Source organism: Leopardus geoffroyi, chromosome X (genome assembly GCF_018350155.1).
Source record: "Leopardus geoffroyi isolate Oge1 chromosome X, O.geoffroyi_Oge1_pat1.0, whole genome shotgun sequence".
Lineage (NCBI taxonomy): Eukaryota > Metazoa > Chordata > Mammalia > Carnivora > Felidae > Leopardus > Leopardus geoffroyi.
This window is the reverse complement of record NC_059343.1, coordinates 36,877,501-36,898,432: the sequence shown is the minus strand read 5'-3', so window position 1 is coordinate 36,898,432 and position 20,932 is coordinate 36,877,501. Positions and strand designations below refer to the sequence as shown.

At 37.6% G+C, this 20,932-nt stretch overlaps 1 protein-coding gene across 19 annotated transcripts in view; it reads left to right on the top strand.

Annotated features, from left to right (window-relative positions):
- Positions 1-20,932, top strand: part of CASK (calcium/calmodulin dependent serine protein kinase) — a 358,135-nt gene that overhangs the window by 48,758 nt on the left and 288,445 nt on the right. For 11 of the 19 annotated variants that reach the window (XM_045471852.1, XM_045471865.1, XM_045471856.1 and 8 more), the window contains exon 2: positions 17,951-18,081. In XM_045471852.1, coding sequence (XP_045327808.1) covers positions 17,951-18,081 — 131 coding nt within the window. The remainder of the gene's footprint in view (positions 1-17,950; positions 18,082-20,932) is intronic. The other 8 variants (XM_045471860.1, XM_045471854.1, XM_045471863.1 and 5 more) reach the window with 1 other exon arrangement.

The following is a 20,932-nucleotide window of genomic DNA, read 5'->3' as shown; positions in this document are numbered from 1 at the left end:
ATTGGGAGTTTGATGACCTTGGTGTCATTGTGTTCTGGCCTGATTATCATAGTCCTAAAGAAGGGTGCCAACCATGTGCAACACAGTCAACCAAGAATTCTTCGTTGTTTTCTTCACAAAAATCTCAGTTCATTTTGCATTTCAGGGAGAGGGAAGGATTTATTAGGTTGTGTGATGATGGCTCATCTACTTGTACCAAATGGGCTAAAAGTGGTAGACAGGAAAAATAGTCCAGAATCGGTCACTTTTTATTAGGCCTTTTGCTTAAGAAATACTTGCTTGTGGAAATTTTGGCTTATTTAATTTGAAAAGTGTAAGATTTCTCCACTCAATGACATGCCTTCAGAAACAATGAATCTTTGTATGAATTGCCCAAGTACTAGGAATAGAAAAAGTTAAAGGGACAGAATTAGAGGTGACAGACATGGGAAGGAGACAATACATTGAAAATAATGGTCCCACAATGGCAGGAGGTATGTGCCTTTAGGTCAGCCGTAGAGGGGGAAGGAGTCTTGCTCAGAGACTACCTTTTTAATGAGGCTTACTCTAACTATCCTGTTCAATAATAAAACCTGTCCCAACCCACCTTAATATTCCCTGTTCCTGGTTGTTGTTCTTCTTTTCCTATAGACTTATCCCCCTTTAATGTACTTTATAATTTCCTTATTGATTATGTTTATTGTCTGTGTATTTCTTCATTCTCCTAACACACAGTAGTAAAATACTTGAGTTTAAATTTATTTTGTATTTTGCTTGTCCTGCCTGTTCTGTTTCATTTTTTTCTTCTTTGATTGTTTTTCATCACTCCATTCCCAACCCCACTTCATTTGGAATTTAGACACTGTTTCAGTTCTTTCAGTGGTAACCCTTAAAATGACACTTAATATGCACTTACAGAGTGTGGTACTGGTAAGTCTTACTACCCTTATCTCAGTCAGTGCAAGGTTCCTAGGAAATTTTAATTTTATTCCTTCTTGATTTATATATTAATATTTGTCATACATTTTAATTCAGTCTATATTTGTAAGGCAACAAGACATTATTATTGCTTTATACAGTCAGTATTTAGATTTACTCACCTATTTATGTCCTATTTTGCTCTTTTCGTTCTTTGTACCTCTGACCTTCTATCTGGGGTAATTTTCCTCCTGCCTGAAGGATCCTTTAGAAATTGGTTTAGTGTGGGTCTGCTATGATCTACTCTTTCAGTTTGTGTTCATCTTTACATTGCTTTCATGATTGAAGTCCCTGGGTATAAAATTGTTTGAATGGCAGTTTATTTCATCTCCTTGAATTGTTTCATTGTTTCTGGATTCTGTTGTCAGCTGTCAAACTGTCACTTCTTTGAAGATAATCTATTTTTTTGTTTTTTGTTTTTTAACCTTTGGTCACTTTCTCCTTGTCCTTGTTTTCTATGATGTGTCTAGGTATAGATTTTATTTATTCTGTGATTAACTGGAAATCTTGAATTTGTAGCTAGATATGTCTGAATATTCTGTGAAAATGTTCTATAAAAAAGTTCTCTGTTATTTCCTCAAATATTGCCTTGACCTCACTGTCTTCTTTCTTCCTGGGATCCCAATTAACATACATTAAATCTTCTCATTATTTCATCCAAATCTCTTACCTTGTCCTTTATGTTTTCTTCATGTTTTTCTTCATGATGTATTCCAGATAATTTCTTCTGACCTGTATTCATTCTTCTTTACTAATTTTTACTTCCGCTCCCAGAAATTCATCCATTGAGTTTTAAATTGGGGCTATTGTATTTTTTTGTTTCAGTATCCCATGCCTTAGTCTTTTTCTCTTGCCTCTTATTCTGATTCTTGCTCATACGAAGGTGGCGATATCTTTCCAGAGGAGGATTTGCCTTGCCAGGATTGTGGGGGGAGAGCTCATGACCGGGACTGCCCTAATCCAACTTTTTTTTTTTAAAGAATTTTTTTTAAGTTTGTTTATTTATTTTGAGAGAGAGCGTGTGCGAGCAAGCATAAGCAGGGGAGGGGCAGAGAGAGAGGGAGACACAGAATCCGAAGCAGGCTCCAGGCTCTGAGCTGTCAGCACAGAGCCTGACATGGGGCTCCAACCCATGAACTGTGAGATCATGACCTGAGCTGAAGTCAGATGCTTAACCGACTGAGCCACCCAGGTGCCCTCATGCCCTAATCCAACTTTAAGATTTGAGATTCTGTGGGCTACCAGATAAGGAAGAGCCACACTCCCAAGTCCATGCAAGGCTAGGTTTGCTTTGGGTTCACCTCCACCCTAGGCCTAGCTTTTCAGAAGAAACCAGAATAGAGTGAGGATTGGTCTTTCAGGTACACTGCAAGGCTTCTCTTCACCCATCTTTTCCTGTGAGGCCATATGAGCCCTATGAGGCGGCTGCTTTTCAGGACTGGTGAGTTGCCCTACAGATAAAAGTAGCTGTGTGAGGCTGAGCTTCCTGCTGTGGGTTCTCTTGTTCTCCTAGATCTTCAACTGGCAAAATTTAATTACCTTATAAGATATTTATACTTTCTTTTTTTTTTTTTAATTTTTTTTTAACGTTTTTTATTTATTTTTGAGACAGAGACAGAGCATGAACGGGGGAGGGGCAGAGAGAGAGGGAGACACAGAATCGGAAGCAGGCTCCAGGCTCTGAGCCATCAGCCCAGAGCCCGACGCGGGGCTCAAACTCACTGAACGCGAGATGGTGACCTGAGCTGAAGTCGGACGCTTAACCGACTAAACCACTCAGGCGCCCCGAGATATTTATACTTTCAAGAAGGAGAGAGAGAGAGAGTGTGTGTGTGTGTTTCCAGGTTTTATTTTGTTCTTCTGTAGAAAGGTTGGTCCTGGTTACCTATTTGACCCTTATTAGAAGCAGAACTCTCCCTGATTCTTTCCTGACTTTTAGTTTTGATAGTGAAATGGCACCTTAGCAGTATAGGAGACGTCTCATCTTTTATAGGGGAGGAGTAAAGAGATGCTTGTAACAGATGACCCCCTGAAGAAGTCCCCTCTTGTGCATATGTGCCAGGCACAGCCCTTTATGCCTTCTCTTATCCCCTCAGAACTCTGTGAAGTAGCTGTTATCTCTGTTTTAAAGTTTAAATAAAGTGGATGCACAGAGACTGAATAACTAGCCAAAGGTCATCATGGTGAGGGGCAGATCCAGGATTCAGCCCCAAGTCTTTTGAATTCTGAAGCCCATGCTCTGTTTATGCTGTGATGGCTTTGATTCAAAGAGGAAAAGTTAGTGCATTAAGAGTTAAAGTGACTTCTCCTGAAAGGGACTTTTTCATACTCAAGGGATATTTGCAGCTGGAGTGTTTGTACTTCTTGGTTGCTTGGGCATACTGAAAGGAAGTTGTAAGTTCATTATGCTATTTTAATGTGCAAGGATTCTTGGCTAGTAGAATAATTCTTTCCCTTTGGAAATTTCAGTGGTCACTCAGTGGAGCTGCCTAAAAAATTCATACATTAAAAACATCTTGTTCTTTTTTGTGATCTCAACCCATCTGTTTTATATGGGTGCTAGATACTCTTCATGCTTCATTCCTCATTTTTTTCCTTAAAGGCTGCTATAAAATACAGGCTTTGGTTAAGGTACAGTAAATAGTTGGGGTGCCTGGGTGGCTCAATTGGTTGAGCGTCTGACTTCAGCTCAGGTCATGATCTCGCAGTCTGTGAGTTCAAGCCCCGTGTCGGGCCCTGTGCTGACAGCTCAGAGCCTGGAGCCTGTTTCGGATTCTGTGTCTTCCTCTCTGCCCTTCTTCTGCTCATGCTCTGTGTCTCTCACTCTCAAAAATGAATAAATGTTAAAAAAAAAAAAAAAAAAAAAAAAAAAGAAAAGGGACAGTAAATAGTAATTGCATATGTATTGATTTTTAATGGATTGATGAATAGTCATTGGTTATAAAAGGTTTCTAATTTCATGACCTCATCTTAGGTCTATTTACAGATTTAAGCTTGTGCTTAAAATTTAGTCTTCAATCCGGCATTAATTAGGAGCTGTGAAGTTTCTTTGTCTTCTAAGTCTTAATTGAGTTTATTTACTTGTAATTTCATGCAAAAAAGTGATCATATGGATAAAAGAAATCATTTATTTCCATTTGGGTATATCTTATGGTAAACTACTATTGTGATTGAGGCTCCTATTTAATCTTGTCAGATTATACAAACTGAAATTTGTTTTTCGTAAACTGTTTAAACATTCAAATAAACAAAAAGCTTGAATTAATTTTGAGCTAATCATTATCACAGCTGATTTTACAAACTTCTAGGTTGAAAAGCTTTCTGAGTTTTAGGAGCTATATTTGGGTCTCTGCCATTACAAGATACTGCTTTTGTAAAATGCCTCAAGTTTACAAGGCCTGTTTTAAATCATTAAAACAAAGTGTTTAAGAACAGATGTTACTACATGTTAAAAGTAAAAAAGTCTGCTTTTTGAGTTTTAATTGTGGTAGCATTAGAAGGATTTTGAATTGGCACGCAACATCTCTAGTAAAACAAAAGAATTTATTTTTGAAGAAGTATTTAAAAATGCACATGTCGTATGATTTTACAACTTTTGCCTGCCTTTCAGTAATTGGCATTGACAAATTAAAAGTTTTATTTCTACTAGACAAAGGAAAATCTCCCAGAGATTAAAGAGCTAGAAAGCTAAGTTTAGATGAAGTAAAATATAACTACATAATGTGTCTTGAAGATGACACCCCTGTTTGTGCATCCTAAAATGGGTTTATTTGTCCATTTGTCCATCCAGAAAACATTTATTGAGTTTCTTCTAGCATAATGTCATCCATAGTTCTATATACTAGGGATGCAGAGTGGATAAGCGAAAATCCTTGTCCAAAGAACTCGTTTTGTCACCCAACAGATCCTTTATTAAGAGCTGATCTTCAATTATGTATAACCTTATTTACGTGGATTCGTGTAACCCCTAACTTTCTTCCTTTCAATAATATGTAAGATCAAATAAGGAGATTATTAAAAACACCATTTTCCAACCAATGTGCCATGACTGAAGTACATTGAAGAGATTCTAGTATCTTAGATCTCCTTTTAGACTCTAGATGGCTGTGAAGGTGAGTGAGTGTATGAGTATGCATGCGTCTACTCACACACCTATGTGTGGAGACCACGGAAAAGGTACCCCAATTCTAGTATACTTTGGCTACTTCAGTATTCCCCAAACCCCAAAAGGTTGAGAAACATCAGTTACTTGCTTGAGACTTTAAAATTCTGAGCCAGGACTCATGGAATGCTATAGCATGGACCTGACAAGTTTAATGGCTATTATTTTTTTACTGGATACATTGGACATAAAAGACCTGTAACTCATCCCCTAATTTTGAATACAATGGACTCCAAACACCAGCCAGAATGCAAGAGGTTGAAAATGCACCAACTTCCATTTTTGGAGCAAGATAGTTTAGACTCACTTTTTCTTGCCCCTTTCCTAGAAGTACAACTATCAATGCCTTGGAAATTATTTAAGTGACAGCAATAAAAGGACTCAGAATTGGGAAGAAGGTAAAGTAGCAGTACTTGAGGAATAACCACGTGGTAAATTCACTGGGTTTTCTTTTCTTCCTTCCATTTACTCCTGGACTGGGTGCTAGAAAGACCTACTACCGAGAACAACCAAAAGGCATAGAAAACAGAAGCAAAAACCTGTTTTCTCTAGTCAAAGGACCAGGAAAGGGGAAGGTCTACAGAGAGTTAGTGGGACTCCACACCTGGAGCCTGGTGGGCAGTCTAATCTGTCCACAGCCCTAGCAAGAACACCCCTGGTGGGTGGTCTGATCTGCCAGTAGCATCAAAGCCCTGTCCGTTTCAGCCCCCGTGCCACAACCTAGGCCCCAGTCGCCTGATCTGCCTACAACAGCAACAAGAACAAAGGCCAGGCTATACCAGCCTTGGCTCTACAACTGGCCCAGCAGGCAGGCTGATCTGTAGGTGGCTATGGCAGCAGCAGTGGTCATTTGTTTTCCCTCTTCTGACCAGCCCCTCCTTCTCCAAGGTTGCCCAGGGATAGCCAGTGGTCCTGGGAGGCACCTTTTGTCCCTGCAGATGACGTCAGCAGGGACTGACTGGGAGCCTTAGCACCAGAAAAAGGAAGCAGACCAAAACGGCATTGTAAGGATTCAGAAAACTAAGCAACTGTCACTGGAACTAAAGCCCAGAAAAGAACCCAAGAACTTCCATAGTAAACCTAAACAGGGTGACTGCCTGCTAAAATAGAAGATTCTTTGATCAAGAGCCTAATAGAGACCAAAATGTCCGAGATATTTGCTAAGCACCAGGAAAACCACAATTTGAATGAGAAAAGACCTTCAACCTAGGCCAGCACTGACTTGAATCCGATATTGGAATTATCTCATGGGAGTTTTAATTCAGCTGTCATAAAATTGTTCCAACAGTTGGCTACAGATTTTCTTGAAACAAATGAAAATAAAGATCTCAGCAAAATAGAGCCAGGAGCAGTTCCTAATGAATTGGAATTGGAATGTGAAGGAATGGGATCAAGAATGGCACCATAATTTTTGGCTAAGGAACTGGAAGGAAATGTGGACTTGGCCTTCAACTGGGATCGGGAGAAGGGAGATTAAAAAGCTCAGGAGTTTACTTGCAGACACGTTGAGGGATACGATGGTCCTTTCCTCTTCTTGTCCTCTGTGTTGTGTGCCTTATTGATTAAAAGGAAATCCTTACATGAGCCACTGAAAGGTTGATCCACCCTTGGGAAACTGGTTAAAAATTACTAACTATGCATTACTGACTTGCATATTCTTTGTAAAATTCAGGGACTTTGGTTTCTTACCTAACTTGAAAAATTCCCCAACTGTTTGAATATTCAATTTTACTATCTTGCCTAAACAGTTTATATCCACTTATTTTATACTCTTATTTTCTGATTTTTTTCCCTAAAGCAGTTATTTTCCAGATCATCTCCTTTAGACCTAGAAACTGATTACTACAATTATGATTCAAAACCTATTTTCTGCTGCCCTGCACTGAGCTGGGTAATTAGGTATAAATGCTTATTCCTTTGTATGCTTTGCCTTTTTGTTAACTGTTTTTTGGTTAAAAGACCAGAGGTTACATTATTGCCTGCTGAATATGCTTATATTAACAATTGTAAAAAGCAAATTACTTTTGGGAGTATTAATGAATAGACATTTAAATTGCATAGTTAAATCTTTTCCATCCTTTACTGAGCAAACAATTGGATTATCTCCCTTGCTGTAAGAATTTAAACAACAATTTATATGCTGTGTTTGGGTGGGAGAGTGTTCGTTTCAGAAAAAAGTTTGAAATCGGACTATTTCATAGCTATTACAGCTTTGCAATTTGTAGTATTATAAATATTAAAATCTAGATCATCGTGTCCAATAGGTTTTTCAGGGAACACTAGTGATAGGTGCAACATGAGTGATGGTTTTCCGACTGCAAGACTTAGCTGCTGATGTCTAATGTGGACATGGGGTGCAGTTGGGGGGGTATTTCATATGCTGTTGACCAAACTTGACAGAGAAAGTTTTATTCCTTCAGGACTCCACAAGATGCCAATGTGGGAAACCCCAATTGAGAGTGTTAGCCAAATACGTTTTTGTTTCTGTGCTACTGTGTAAACTTTACATAATCCGAATGCAACTAAAATGAATAACAGAGAAAGGAGTGTATCGCCGGCCTTGAGGTTTCCTATCGCCGGCCTTGAGGTTTCTTTCACTAATTTATGTAATTTACATGAGATAATTTCATTTCAGAACTAGATCTAACTTGTTAGGGAGATCCATAAAATGTAGTTGTGAGTGGGAAGAGATTAACAGTACTATGATACAGAAGTATCGCTGGCAAAAGACAAAACAAAACAAAAAAACCCTAGTAATGAAGATAGTAATTTCTCGGCCCAAATATTAGTTAATAGCAGGCAACAATACTATTAGAGGAATAAGGTAGCATTTGGAAAACCATGTTAGTGACATGTTAACAGCACACACTTCTTTTATAAATACGATTTACAATATAACTTCATGCTGCCAGACTTCTGTAATATTTAGTTTCAGTTTATGAAGATTAGACAGTGCACGCAGAATTTGACAACTGCGATAATTTTAGTACTAGTTGTAAGTAATTAAGTTCATGAACACTAGTAGAAAGTCAGGAGCAAGTTTCCAAACAGTTGTTTCTCCACTAAATATTTTCATTGGGCCAGTTTCTGATATATAGTCCCACATGTAGAAAAATAGCAAAATGTGAATGTGCAGCTCTTAATTTAAAAATGAAAATTTTGCTTTTCTTGTGCCAGCCTTGAGAGGAATAGGGAGAATCTTTGTGTTTGTGCCTAGGGCAGAGCCCGCTAAGCACTTGGTCTTTGTGTTTATTTCTATAAAATACTATGTTCTAAAGAGCCTGCCTTTAGCAATTTTATTTTTCTTTCTGGGCTTCTTGTAGTCTTTTGGCAGAGATTCCAGCAGTTCCCTTTGGAGAAACGGGGGGATATGTTCATGTTTTCTGGGACTCTTCTTTGGTCTGTACTCATAAGGACTCTCATTCACATCGGTGGCTTCAGTTACCTTCTGTTCACTCATGCCTCCTTTAGGGAGTGTGGAGACTGAGAACTTAGATCTTGGAGTTCCATATGTTGGTTCCAGTCCTGACTCTACCACTCACTGTCTGTCTAGGCCTAGGCAACCTGGCTTGGCCTCAGTTTTCCTAATCTATAAAATGGGGGCCAATAGTTTCTTAGCTGTTATGATAAGTAATGATATATATTACAAATAGAGAATCCATATAAGGTTCTTACCATGCTTGGCAAATGGTATGCTGTAAATGGTAGTTGGTGTTGTCTTCATCATCTGCATGTTGATCCCTTCCTTGAACTTTATATTCCTGTCTAATCGTCCTCTATAGATCTCTGCCTGGATAGTTTGTGGAAATCAATATTTTGGAAATCAGTATTTTCAAAACACAGCCAGGAGGCCTGGGTGGCTCAGTCAGTTAAGCCACCTGGGTGGCTCAGGTCATGATCTCCCAGCTTGTGAGTTCAAGCCCCCACCTAGGGCTCTGTGCTGACGGCTCAGAGCCTGGAGCCTGCTTCGGATTCTGTGTCTCGCTCGCTCGCTCTCTCTCTGCCCCTCCTCCGCTCACGCCCTGTCTGTCTCTCAAAAATAAACAAACAACTCACAGGCCCGTGTCTCCTTTTCAGCTTTGTACTCACTCTTTCTCATATAGCTCCTCCCTTATTTGATGGTGTCATTATTTACTTAGTAACTGTTGCCAGAAATCTGTAAGTCATTCTTTCAACTGACCCCCAAGCTAATCATTCACTACTTTGTCGATTTAAGTATCTCAGTTGCCTCTAGTGTATTGGTTTAGGTGTTTGTCACCTCAGGCTTGGGCTAATGGGGTAACTTCCTAACTGGCCCATACTTGCCCCCTCAACGTATCTTCTTCTGCCCCCCTTTTTTTTCTAGCCGCTTCTTTCCCTCCAATTTTTCACACCAGTAACACCAGATAGCTTGTAGTATCTAGTACAAACCATGCTTTGACTTGGCTGTAGGCTGTTCTACATGCTACTACTAATTTCTTGAATTTTCCCCTTTCCCTTGTTGGTGTGAAAAATGTATTCATCTTTCTAAGCCTTCCTAAGTGTCTGTCTCATAGAGGCTTTCTCTGACTGCCTTCCTATCCACAGATAATAAACCCTGGGGTATTATACTATTTTAATACCTTGTTCTATAGCATACTAAGATTATGTGTATGTACCAATAACAATCTGTTAAGATTAGGTGTTTCTTGAGGGCAAAGATTGCTTTATTAATCTTTTATTAAAATAGGCTGCATTTTGGGGGGGGGGGGGACAAGGATCTTTCCGTTGGGGAAAATGAGGTAAATGAATAAGATGTGCAAATATCAATAGAATTTGTTTAATGTCAGTGTTTGGTAACCAATAACCTGAAAGTTCTTTATGCATTTAGCTAAAAAGGCCTAAGTATGTACAACCAAGTCAAATTTCTTACTTTGGGATGTGTTTACTTTATACTTCTTCATATGTTTTATTTTTTTCCTTTTTTTCCTACTTTGTTCTTCTTCCTATGTTTCATATCTATTATGAAAGTATTTTTCTTCTGTTAGCAAGTCTCTCGATACATGCTCCATCATATATGAGCTAACAAAGACCAAGAGTCCATATGCTTCTACCATGGCCTTAACCCCAGCCCTTCAAACACATATCAATCAAGTTTTCCAGAACTTTTGGATTAGCAGGAATTGCTATATGTACCCTGCAGACCTCTCGAAGAATTGGTGAATATATCCTATGTAGATTCAGACCAGAGAATGGTATGCTACATAAAATCTAAAGAAAGATCTCCTAAACTTTTCACTGAACTTTTCACAGGGTTTGACAGAGGTACTAATTATGCCAATACAAGTACTGAATTAGTAAATGTTAGTCTTAACTCTTTGAATTACTCAGCTTTGACAGTTGAGCTAGATTTGTTCTGTTAGCTTATTGGAGATCTACAACCAACTTTTTCAAATAAGCCTCCCCTTTCTATTTTCAAGGAACAGTCTGAATTGTACTGAGCTTAATTCCTCTGTCAGCTCTTTAATTGTTAACATTCAAGGCAACAGTTCCTGAGACTTCGATTTTAATAATTTTCCACATCATGTGTGTTTCTTTGGCAGTAGCTATGATTAGGCAAAGTTTTTTCCTTTGGTTTAGTCACCGTAACTAAAGTAACCCAGCTTGGTATGTATATGTAAGTGTGTGTGTTGGAGGATGGAGGGGGGTACCTGTAGTATTAAAGAGAAAAAAAGTGTCAGAACTACATCCCTCTCCTATCACTACCACAAAGCTACAGGAAAACAGGGGAAAGATTTCTTGATGGAATGATATGTATGAGCTCTTCCTTAGTGGCAATGACTAACGGCATTGAAATAAGAGGAAAAGACCATTGTCTTTATTAGCTATTATTTATATATTTGTGTCTATAAAATGTAGTTCGTAAGATTTTATTCTTACTGCTAATGTCATTATTACTATATTTTCACTTTGTTTCCTTTTTACTCACCCGCCATTTATTTCCCTCAACTAACATCAGAACTGTATAGAAAGTAGTAGGAAGATAGAGACTTAGTAAATGGGTAGAGAAACAGGTAAGTAGAAGTACCATAGTTTTTCAGTTTTATATACATGGGTAAAATTGTGTGATATAAATTTTATATCACAGTGGCTTGCTCATTCCTAGTTTATTTTTGATACATCGTTCGCCAAATATTTATCGAGGGTCCAGTATATACCAGGTACTCATTGAGTTTATATTCTAAATACCTTAATATATATTATAAATATATATTACATAATAATACATATATACATGTGTGCATATCCACATATGCACACATACAGATGATATTCATTATTTGCAGTGGTTATGTTCTATAAAGTTGCCATGAACACTGAATGAAGGCTGAACCATTGCCCCTAGGGGAAATACAGGGTTAGGTTCCTGTGAGTCTTTGGTCACATTTTCTTCAACCAAATCAATACATAACCTGTTTTATGTGTATTTTTGTTTAAAGATCCCTTATTTCATATATATTCTTGATTCATTAACATTGAACTCCTGACCAACAGCTCTATAATTCATTCTATGAATGAAGCCTATCTAACACATGTATTTTCTCCTTAAGGCACCTCATAGCCTTCTTGCACTTAAGAACACTAGACAGCCCTTCAGCACTACACTTGAAGGCCATTTTAAAGAATGAAAATTAGCAACAAAAAGCACAAAATGTGAAAAAATGCACTAAATGGCAAAAAGGACACTTGCTTACAGTACAACAGCTGAAACAAGAGGGCAGAGTGTCACCTCATTCACCCTTAGCTAATAACATCCACATCAGGTGACTCAAATTTTTTGCTTTTAGGCATGTGTTTGCCAAAGACGGAAAGTTCAGTGGGTATTGATTTTAGGTTACAAATGTTAGTAAGTGACTTTGTAAATACTCCACAAATAATGAGGATTGACTGCACGTCAACTGTATGTGTATGCATGTATATATTTACAAATATGTGTGTATATATTTTTATATATATGTATATAATATGAATTTGTACTTGGTCTTCACTTACCCCATCCTCCTCTTTCCTTTTGTTAATTGGTTCTTTTTTGTTCATGATTTTCCTGTATCCCTTGTGGTACATTGCACAATTCATTATAAAGTAATGAAGCTTCTAGTCCTGTGATATGCACAGAGAGTTCACCCTATTACAATGAATATAATTCATATTGACTTTATTATGTTTGAGATGCAAACACTGTTTTCTTTTATAGATATCAAGTCACTTAAGATAATTTGTACAGATATGTAAAAAATTAAGACCTTTGGTTAGCAAGATCTTAAGGTTGTGACTCTGAACTATTAAAAACATTTTTTTAACTGGGAAATGTATGTATGGAGGAGTATGTAAAGTGTGTGTGTATTGGAGATTAATAGTGGAACGAAAACTGATGAATCCATCATCCAGGTTATGAAATAGAATATTATTAGTACCTTTAAAAGCCCTTTGCGTGCCCCTTCCCAATCACAGCCTCCCTCCCCACATAGCCACTATCTGGCTTTTATGTTAACCATTTCTTTTGATTTTCTTTATAGCTTTACCACCTAGGTATGTATGCCTAAAAAGCATATTTTTTAGGCTTTACAAACCGAGTAGGACAGGGCAATATTACCACTATTGTACGAAGACTCTCAGGAGGAGAGAAGCTGAACAGAACCTCTTGTTCACAGTGTGGCTTCAGATACCCTGAGAGTGTATAGGAGCCCCTTCTGGGAAGTCGAATGGCAAGGGCGCAGCTAAATCCCAGGATGTGGGGCTCCTCACAGGCAGGACATTAGTGCTGTGGTATGGGGCTGGTTTACTGTTCTACAGGAATAAGGTCAGGAGGCTTGGGCTGCCCTGCATTTTCCTGCTTTTCAGTCCACTGCCTCCAGCTCTCAGGAATATACCAAAGGAGAACACTGCTATGGAGTGAAATGAGCATCTTGTCTCCAGGTAGCAGAGAAGAGCAGAAATCTTATCAGCCCCTGGCTGGAAGAAACAAAATGGAAGAATGGGCCCAGCACCCCTGGTCCTTCTGTTTTGAGGTTGAAAAGGTGGCAGGGGAAACCTTTGATAGCTCCCAGTCTGGACTAGTTAACCTCTCCTTGACACCCCGCTGTCAGCCAGAGGTCCTGTTTTGTTACCCTCTTGGGGGTTCCTTTTATGTATCTCCTGTGTTGGTTGGACCTCCTCTTTGCCATCACTTGACGCCCTTTTCGCTGATCTAGTCTCTTGTTTTGGCAAACATATCTTAAAATAATTTCTTCACGAAGTATGTACTGCAGGTAATTTATTGATCTCTTTCATGTCTGAAATCATTGTTATGATTATTGGTTTTTCTGGCTGGATATAGAATTAAAAGTTAGAAATTTCCTTCATGACTTTGAAGGTGTTGCTCTGTCATCTTCTTGCTTTTCATGTTGCCACTGAGAAATCAGAAGCCATTCTGGTTCCTGATCTTGGTGTGTGAACCATATCATACTCCCCTACTAGCACACCCTTACCTCCACTTCTGAGAATCTGGCTCTTAAATTCCACAGGTGGCATGTGCAAAGTATTTGGTGGGTCCTTTAAACCTGGGAAACTCATGATTTAAGTTCTGGGAAATTTTTTTGGATTATTCTTTTGAGTTCTTCCCTCCATTTCTTTTGTTCTTTTTGCTTTACTTTTTGGGGCATTTCCTCAACTTTATCTTCTAGCCCTTCTGTTGAGTTTTAAATTTCTCAAGGTGTTTATTTTTCAAGAGCCCTTTTTATATTTTCTGAAAGTTCTGTTTTTGTTTGATAGTTGTAATATCTTAGGATATTAATAGTAGTTTGAAGTTTTTTATCTTGTTTAGTCTGCTTCCTTTTGGTTGCTCATTCTGTTTGTTTTGAGATTTTGGTCTTCCAAATTAGAGACTATTCTCCAAATGTTTTGGGAGTTTGGTTGTCTACTCATGATTAATACTAGAGCAGTGGTTCTCAATTGGGGCCAGTTTTGCCCCCCCGCCCCAGGGGACAAATGTCTGGAGACATTCTTGGATGTCAAAACTGGGTGAAGGGGTGCTGCTGAGATTGCTGTTAAGCATCCTGCAATGCAGGGGACATCAAGAAAGAACTATCCAGGCCAGGCCAAAATGCCAGTAGTGCTGAGGTTGGAAACCCTGCAGGAGATGAATTGAAAGCTGATTGAGAGCTCTGAATTTGTGGGCAGAGCTCGTTGAGCAGTTCAAGTCATTATCTATAGATCTTTCCTTCTGGGCTGGTCATAAAACGCAACAGAAAATCTTTCTCCTACCTGAAGGATAAAGCTCTAGCTTCTAACATTCCCCCTTGTTAAGGAGAAAGGGGCTGGGATTGTCTACATTCAATTTGAGTGATCACTCAATCCCCTTGCTTTCCACTATACTAGTAACCACTTCCTTAACTGCCTTGTGCCCCCCCCCGCCCCCGATTCTCAGACTCTGTGTTCTACCCTCTCTAGAGAATGGGCTTCTGATAGGATGGCGGTAGCGCAGTTGCACAGTGGTATGGAGTATGGGTATGGAGGGGATCTACCACTTTACCTGCTGCTTTAGAGATTTCATTTCATTCAAACCTTGTTCTTTTAGCACCACTCTCTTAACCTCTAGTTCAGGGTTATCTAGTGCTGCCAGTTCAAGAGCTTCTTGAAGAACCTGGAGTGTAAATGAATGGGTTTGGTTTTGAATGTTCCCTCTTTTCTGTTTGTCCTTCAGCTTTCCTGAGTCTGCTAAGTCAGTTACTACTCTATCTGCTTTTTTGCTTCCTCAAATTTGATTATTACTATTATCACCTCTCCTTTCTCCCAGTCCTTTTTAAAAAAATGATAAGCCCTTTGGTATCATTTGAAAGGGGTTTGGGGAGGAAGATAAATCAGATGCATTGTGTTAAATCTATCCTATTATCCTGGAAACCAACATACTATATTCTAGCCTGATTTCACTTAATTCTGGTCTCCTTTTTGGATGGATTTACTGTTGCTATCAAAATTACTTATTTCCTAGACTTAACCTTTTTTCACATAAATGAGAACCAGAGGAGACGACTCTGTCTGCAAAGAGACACAGCTGCATTGTTTTCAAAACTTTAGGCCATGGTATAGCAATATTCACTTGCAACATATTCTGGTTTAATTGACCTTTTCCTTAAAAACAGAATTCTGCGAGCTACCACCTGCCTCATGGAACCTTGTGCCACAATCCCTATCAAAATTCACTGCTCTAAAAGAGTTGAATAAAGAATGTCTATTTTATCAAATGTGAAATGCTATCAGTTATCTTATTTCATTTTGATTAACACGCTGGCTAGGATTAGTAGAAACATGAGAAAGATAGTCATCTATGATGATGGCTTACAACTATCTGTCAATATTTTCCCCCACATAAATACTCAGGAATGAGCTGCACCATAGACTAAATGCAAGGATGAAATTTCAAGCATCAAAGAATTTAGGCCAGATACATGGCGAGACCTAGGCCTCCTGAGCTTTTGCTGTTGCTTAACATATCATTCGCATATAATTAATAAGTATAAAACATTTACTGTATTACACACACTTTATTACACCCTCTTTTTTAAGATGGGAAACCCAGCCAGAGTATTTCATAGCTTGCCTGTCTTTAACCTGTCAACCAAATAAGTGTACTCAGATCCTGCTAAAATGATAAACACTGTATACTCATTTGAATTTTTATCAGTTTCCATTGAGTTTCTAGTTGGTGGATTAAATCATAAGAAAAACGTTAGGTATGTTTGTCTTTTTTGTGTACTAAATTTGATTCATCTTTTCTAATTCCCTGGGTGCCACTGAGGGACAGATCCTTGAAATGCTTTACTTTTGACCTGCCTTCAGGTCATTGGTAGTTCATAAGTGAACTCATTGTCCTTCCCTCACATTATAAAATTAGCCTAAAGAATTGAGGATTTGGTTTTTTATTTTTATTCACAGATTTAGACACCTTTCTCAGTTTTTTTTCCCTCTGTATTCCCCTTTCTTTCTCTCTTTCTTCATTTTACTATTACTAAAAGGGTGGAGAGAGAAGCTATGCTTTCTTCTTTACCTTTGTTCAAACAGGAAAAAGTAAAAAAAAAAAAAAAAATGACTCTGTTGTCCACGAATAATCCCACATACAGATCTTGGAACATTTCCAAAAAGATGTAGTGAATTGAAGCACACAACACAAATGTATATATAAATAGAATCCCAAGGGTTTATGTGTGGACAAAAACCAATTACATTAAGCATTTCCTGAAATTGCTTGCTGTTGTCAGGATAAGTAATCACAAGTAAGACATCCAGATTGAGAATGAAAACGTTTGTGGGAGTCCTGCCTCACTGTTATATTGTCTTCTCTTGGAGGAAAATCTTTGAATATTTTTGAGTGGTTATCAAAAAAGGTCCTCTTTCTTCAGAGTTCTGAAAGGCCCATTATTACTATTTTTTTCCTTCCAGTTGAGCTTTGTTAGATTGCTTGAAGAGAGAGATTTGAGGCTGTGGTGTAATTGATGTTCTGATGATGGCACGTGAAATCAACTAACTTGTATGATGTTAGAGAAATGTTTCAGTCTGGGTTAGATGACATTCTTTTCCTTGTCTCCTGATTGAAAGAAAGACAAACCTTCTTTGAGGCAAACAGTATCACAGGTGTCCCAGTGTAAGTGACCAATGAGGGTGTTTTTTTTTCCTGAGCAGAGAGGGGAATATGCATGTGTATACGTGTATGTGTATTTAATGACCTAAACCACACTCGTTTTCAAATAAGCTACAGTATATTGCTGTTGCCTTCTGTATTATTCAATAGTCAATCCAAGCATGTACAAATGAATCTTTGGATTATCTTTTGTTCAGATACTTGATAACTATTAATCACAAGGAACTGTGTGTATGTAACAATCATCCCAGTTGATTCAATTGTATGGGCAGTATTGAGAGCCACCAATTTAGGGAGAGAGCTGGATGACTCACATGACTTGGGTCAGTGGCTCTCCTGGTAGAAATTACTTCCTTTCCATTGGCAATTTAGAACAATTCTAATTTGATGTTTAAGGAAGATAGGTTTTTCTGTGACTTCATATGAGACTGGAGAGGTTGTTGGGACAAAGTCATGCAGGGCTTTCTCTTTGTGAAGTGCCTCTTCAAATCTTTTGACCTGATTCTACTAGGGTGTATTTTCCTATTTGGGAATTATTCCTGTGTTTTGGTTCTTAACTAAATATTATGCATTGAAAATACCTTCTTTCTCTGAGATTTTAAGCAGAAACATAAGATCAAATTTTCATTTTTAAAACATGACTGCCAGAGTGAATGAGAGAAACCAGCTTTTTAGTAGTCCTGCTAGAAGATGGGAGTAGCTTAAACTAGGGTATGATACATGGAGAGAGGTGGACAGGACTGAGAAAGATTTGAGAGAAATGCCGTAGGACTTGTTAGTGAAGATTAGATAGGCGGTGGGTAAGATGAGAGGGAAGGTGTCAAGGAAGACTTAAGTTTCTGCTTCAAAAGGTGAAAGCTGTGTGCGCTACCACTGTGATTTCTTATTTTGTTTAAGATGTTGATAATATGTATGGAATATTACAAAGATTATTTGCCTTGGGTATAAGAATACTAGTTAAAATTTTAATAAGTCATTTTGAAATGCAGATTTGTGTTCTATTCAGGCTTAGTAACTTCTAATTTATGAATTATTTACCTCATGGATTATAGAAAAATATGTTCAAAATTACATTACTTAAATTTGATCTTAGACTATGGCCATAGTAGACAATGAAACATCAGTAAGATGCTGATGGGAAACAGGGACTGAAAATCACTGAATTAAACTTGGTATTTTTCTTCTTTTTCTTTAAGGGGTCCCTTCAGTGTTGTACGACGATGTATCAACAGAGAAACTGGGCAGCAATTTGCTGTAAAAATTGTTGATGTAGCCAAGTTCACATCAAGTCCAGGGTTAAGTACAGAAGGTAAGAGATGGATTTCAAGTAAGTTATTTGATGTCTGGCTTTATTTCATCTCCAAAATCCATTTATCAACCTAACCTTCATCTGGGGGTGGGGAAGTGGTGGGTATGATATAGTGGGAAGTGGGTGGAGACAGTTTAAATTTCAGTCTAGTTTGTCAATTCTAGAAAATGGTATTTGAAAGATAGCTCGAGTCCTTTACAGTTATAAAGCCATATAGGATTGCTCTAGGCCTATGCTTTTTCACCATGAAGATCAGTGAAATCTGGATATATGTATATATCTTTTTTAGGGTCTAATTTTGATTCCTGTGATATGGAACAAGGGATGGGAAGGGAGGGAGGGGAAATAATGGGAAAGATAATGATAATTGCAGATTCAGAAGAAACTAAGAATTCCCTCCAAATCCATAATTTACCACCTTCAGGATTATGGTCTAAATGAACTAAAAGACTCCTATATCACATTTGGCTTAAGACACTTAGGGTGTATATGTGAAAATTTGAAAGATCAGTACTGTTAGGACTTGCCAGACTTAAAACTTGGTTTTAAAACCTTGATATGGGTAATCATATTTATATGCAAATCTTTTTAAACAGTATGTAAGCATTTTAAAGTTTTACACAGTTTAAGTCCTAGTTTTGTGTAGCCACAGTTCCCATGTGCTCATACTTGAGCTGGCACAATTGATTACATTTATTTTTCTAACTAGCCTGTCTTCTAAATTCAGGCTTTTTAACACTCCAGTAAAATACATAGCCTTCTTTAGTCTTTTTTTTTTTTATCCCAAGAACAATGCAATTGATAGTTGAAGTTGGAAAAGCTAAGGCAGAGTGGCCTATTTATATTTTATCCAGTTATCTTAACTTTGGAAAGTAGAATCCCACATACTGTGAGCTCCAAGTTCATCTTTTTCTGTAGATCTTTTTTTCAGGATCATTACTTTTAAGTACTTTTTTAACCCTTTGAATTATTATTACCCATGTACTGATTATAGAAGATTCTTAGAAGTTGTTACAGGAATCACTGATTTTTTTTTTTAAGTGCTTTAATCCTTAAGATGTTATGGTAACATTCAGAGGTTTTAGACTCATACTCTAGAATTGGCTATTATTACTTTTTAATATAAATTATTTTATAAATTTAGCAGAATTTAAGATCTACTTCCAAGCAGGCTTTAATTATATTTCCTAAAACTTACCTGTATTCAAGTTTAATATACTGTATTTGATTTTCTTTACTTCAGTTGTCAACCAATAATAAAACCTTCCTGGGTCTTGAGGTAGTTTTGTGTAAACCTAGTTTATTAAACCTATGGATATGTTGAATCTGTATTTCCTTTAAATGTTCTGTTACTGTTGATGAACTTAGAGTCTAGTTTAAAATCACAAGTCTAAATCAGTTACTCAGTATACCAATTTTCTATTGATTTAGCTCATTGTTATACTTAATTCTAAATCTCTTCAGGCTAAAGACATTTTCAGGGAGTCAATTGATTACTTTCTCAGTTGGCTGAGGTTGTTTATTGACAGATTTCTTCAGCAGGGATTTCTGGTGTCATAGACTCGGACTGCTAGGCTGAACCTCTTTTTTATTGTCACCTAGTTAGGGAGTCAAATGCCAAACTTAGGGAGAAGGGTAGGCATGTAGTCCTTGTCTATGAGTTTGTCTGGTCTTTACCTAATATATGAGAGCCTGTCACTGAAATTGTAGCTTACTCCTTCATTGTTTTGGCACTGCTTTTGCTATATAAATATCTTCAAGCCCTATTCTGAAGACAAGGCCAGGTCATTTCATTGATCCTGTATGGTAAGGCCACAACCTATACATATTAAATGATACCAATTGAATTCTGCATATTACTCATGATTTTACCTGGTTTGGGTAAGTGTTCAGTGTTATTCAGATGAAAATGTACAACTTGTCTTTTATATTTATGGTGCCAAAATGTAGTTTTCCTGTTGTCTTTAGCACAGTGACTCAACAATGACCAAGAAGCAAAATCAAAATTTCATCTCCACTATCCCCCCACCTGTTTTTCCTTTTTTTCTTTTTTGCAATGGTGTTCCCATATCCTCTTATTGCTCATGTTAACACTATCTTACTTTAAGTTGGATACATTTTATTATATAAGATATATATATAATAAATATTTATATAAAACCTCTTTGACCAATTTCTCCCTCCCAGTGTCTTTTAACACCTTTGCAGTCACCACAGGCAAAACATCTTATCCCCTTTGCCCTTTCAGTCCATTTACAAACTCTTAGGGTCCAAAAATGACCTCATTCATGGCTAAGTGTAGGAGATGCTGTATTAAGGAGAAAACATATTTTGAAGTGAAATTTAACACAACAAAAAGGAATCCATAAATTCAAATAAGAATATCTAGAAATAGCTGTATTTACTATTATGTTCTGTTATAATTCTGTCTCTCAAGCAACATGTAATTTAAAATCTATTTGATTTCTTATTTTTCCATTTTATTTTTTTATTTTTGTCTTTATGGTTTATTTGATCTTTGTCATTGCCTCAATATTCCTGTTTTAGTGAATTTGTATTCAAATACATTATTGAGTAAAATAGGCTTTGTAAAGGGTCACCTGAGATCCTAACTTATGCCGTTTACTTAGATCATTATAATATAAAGACAGATAAAAGGAGCACCTACTTTAAAAAATTACTTATATTTTATTTATTTATTTATTTTGAGCAAGGGTGGTGGGCAGGGAGAGAGAGAATCCCGAGCAGGCTCTCCATTGTCAGTGCAGAGCTCGATGCAGGGCTTGAACTCATGAACCATGATGTCATGACCTGAGCCGAAATCAAGAGTTGGCTGCCCAACTGACTGAGCCATCTAGGCGCCCCAGAA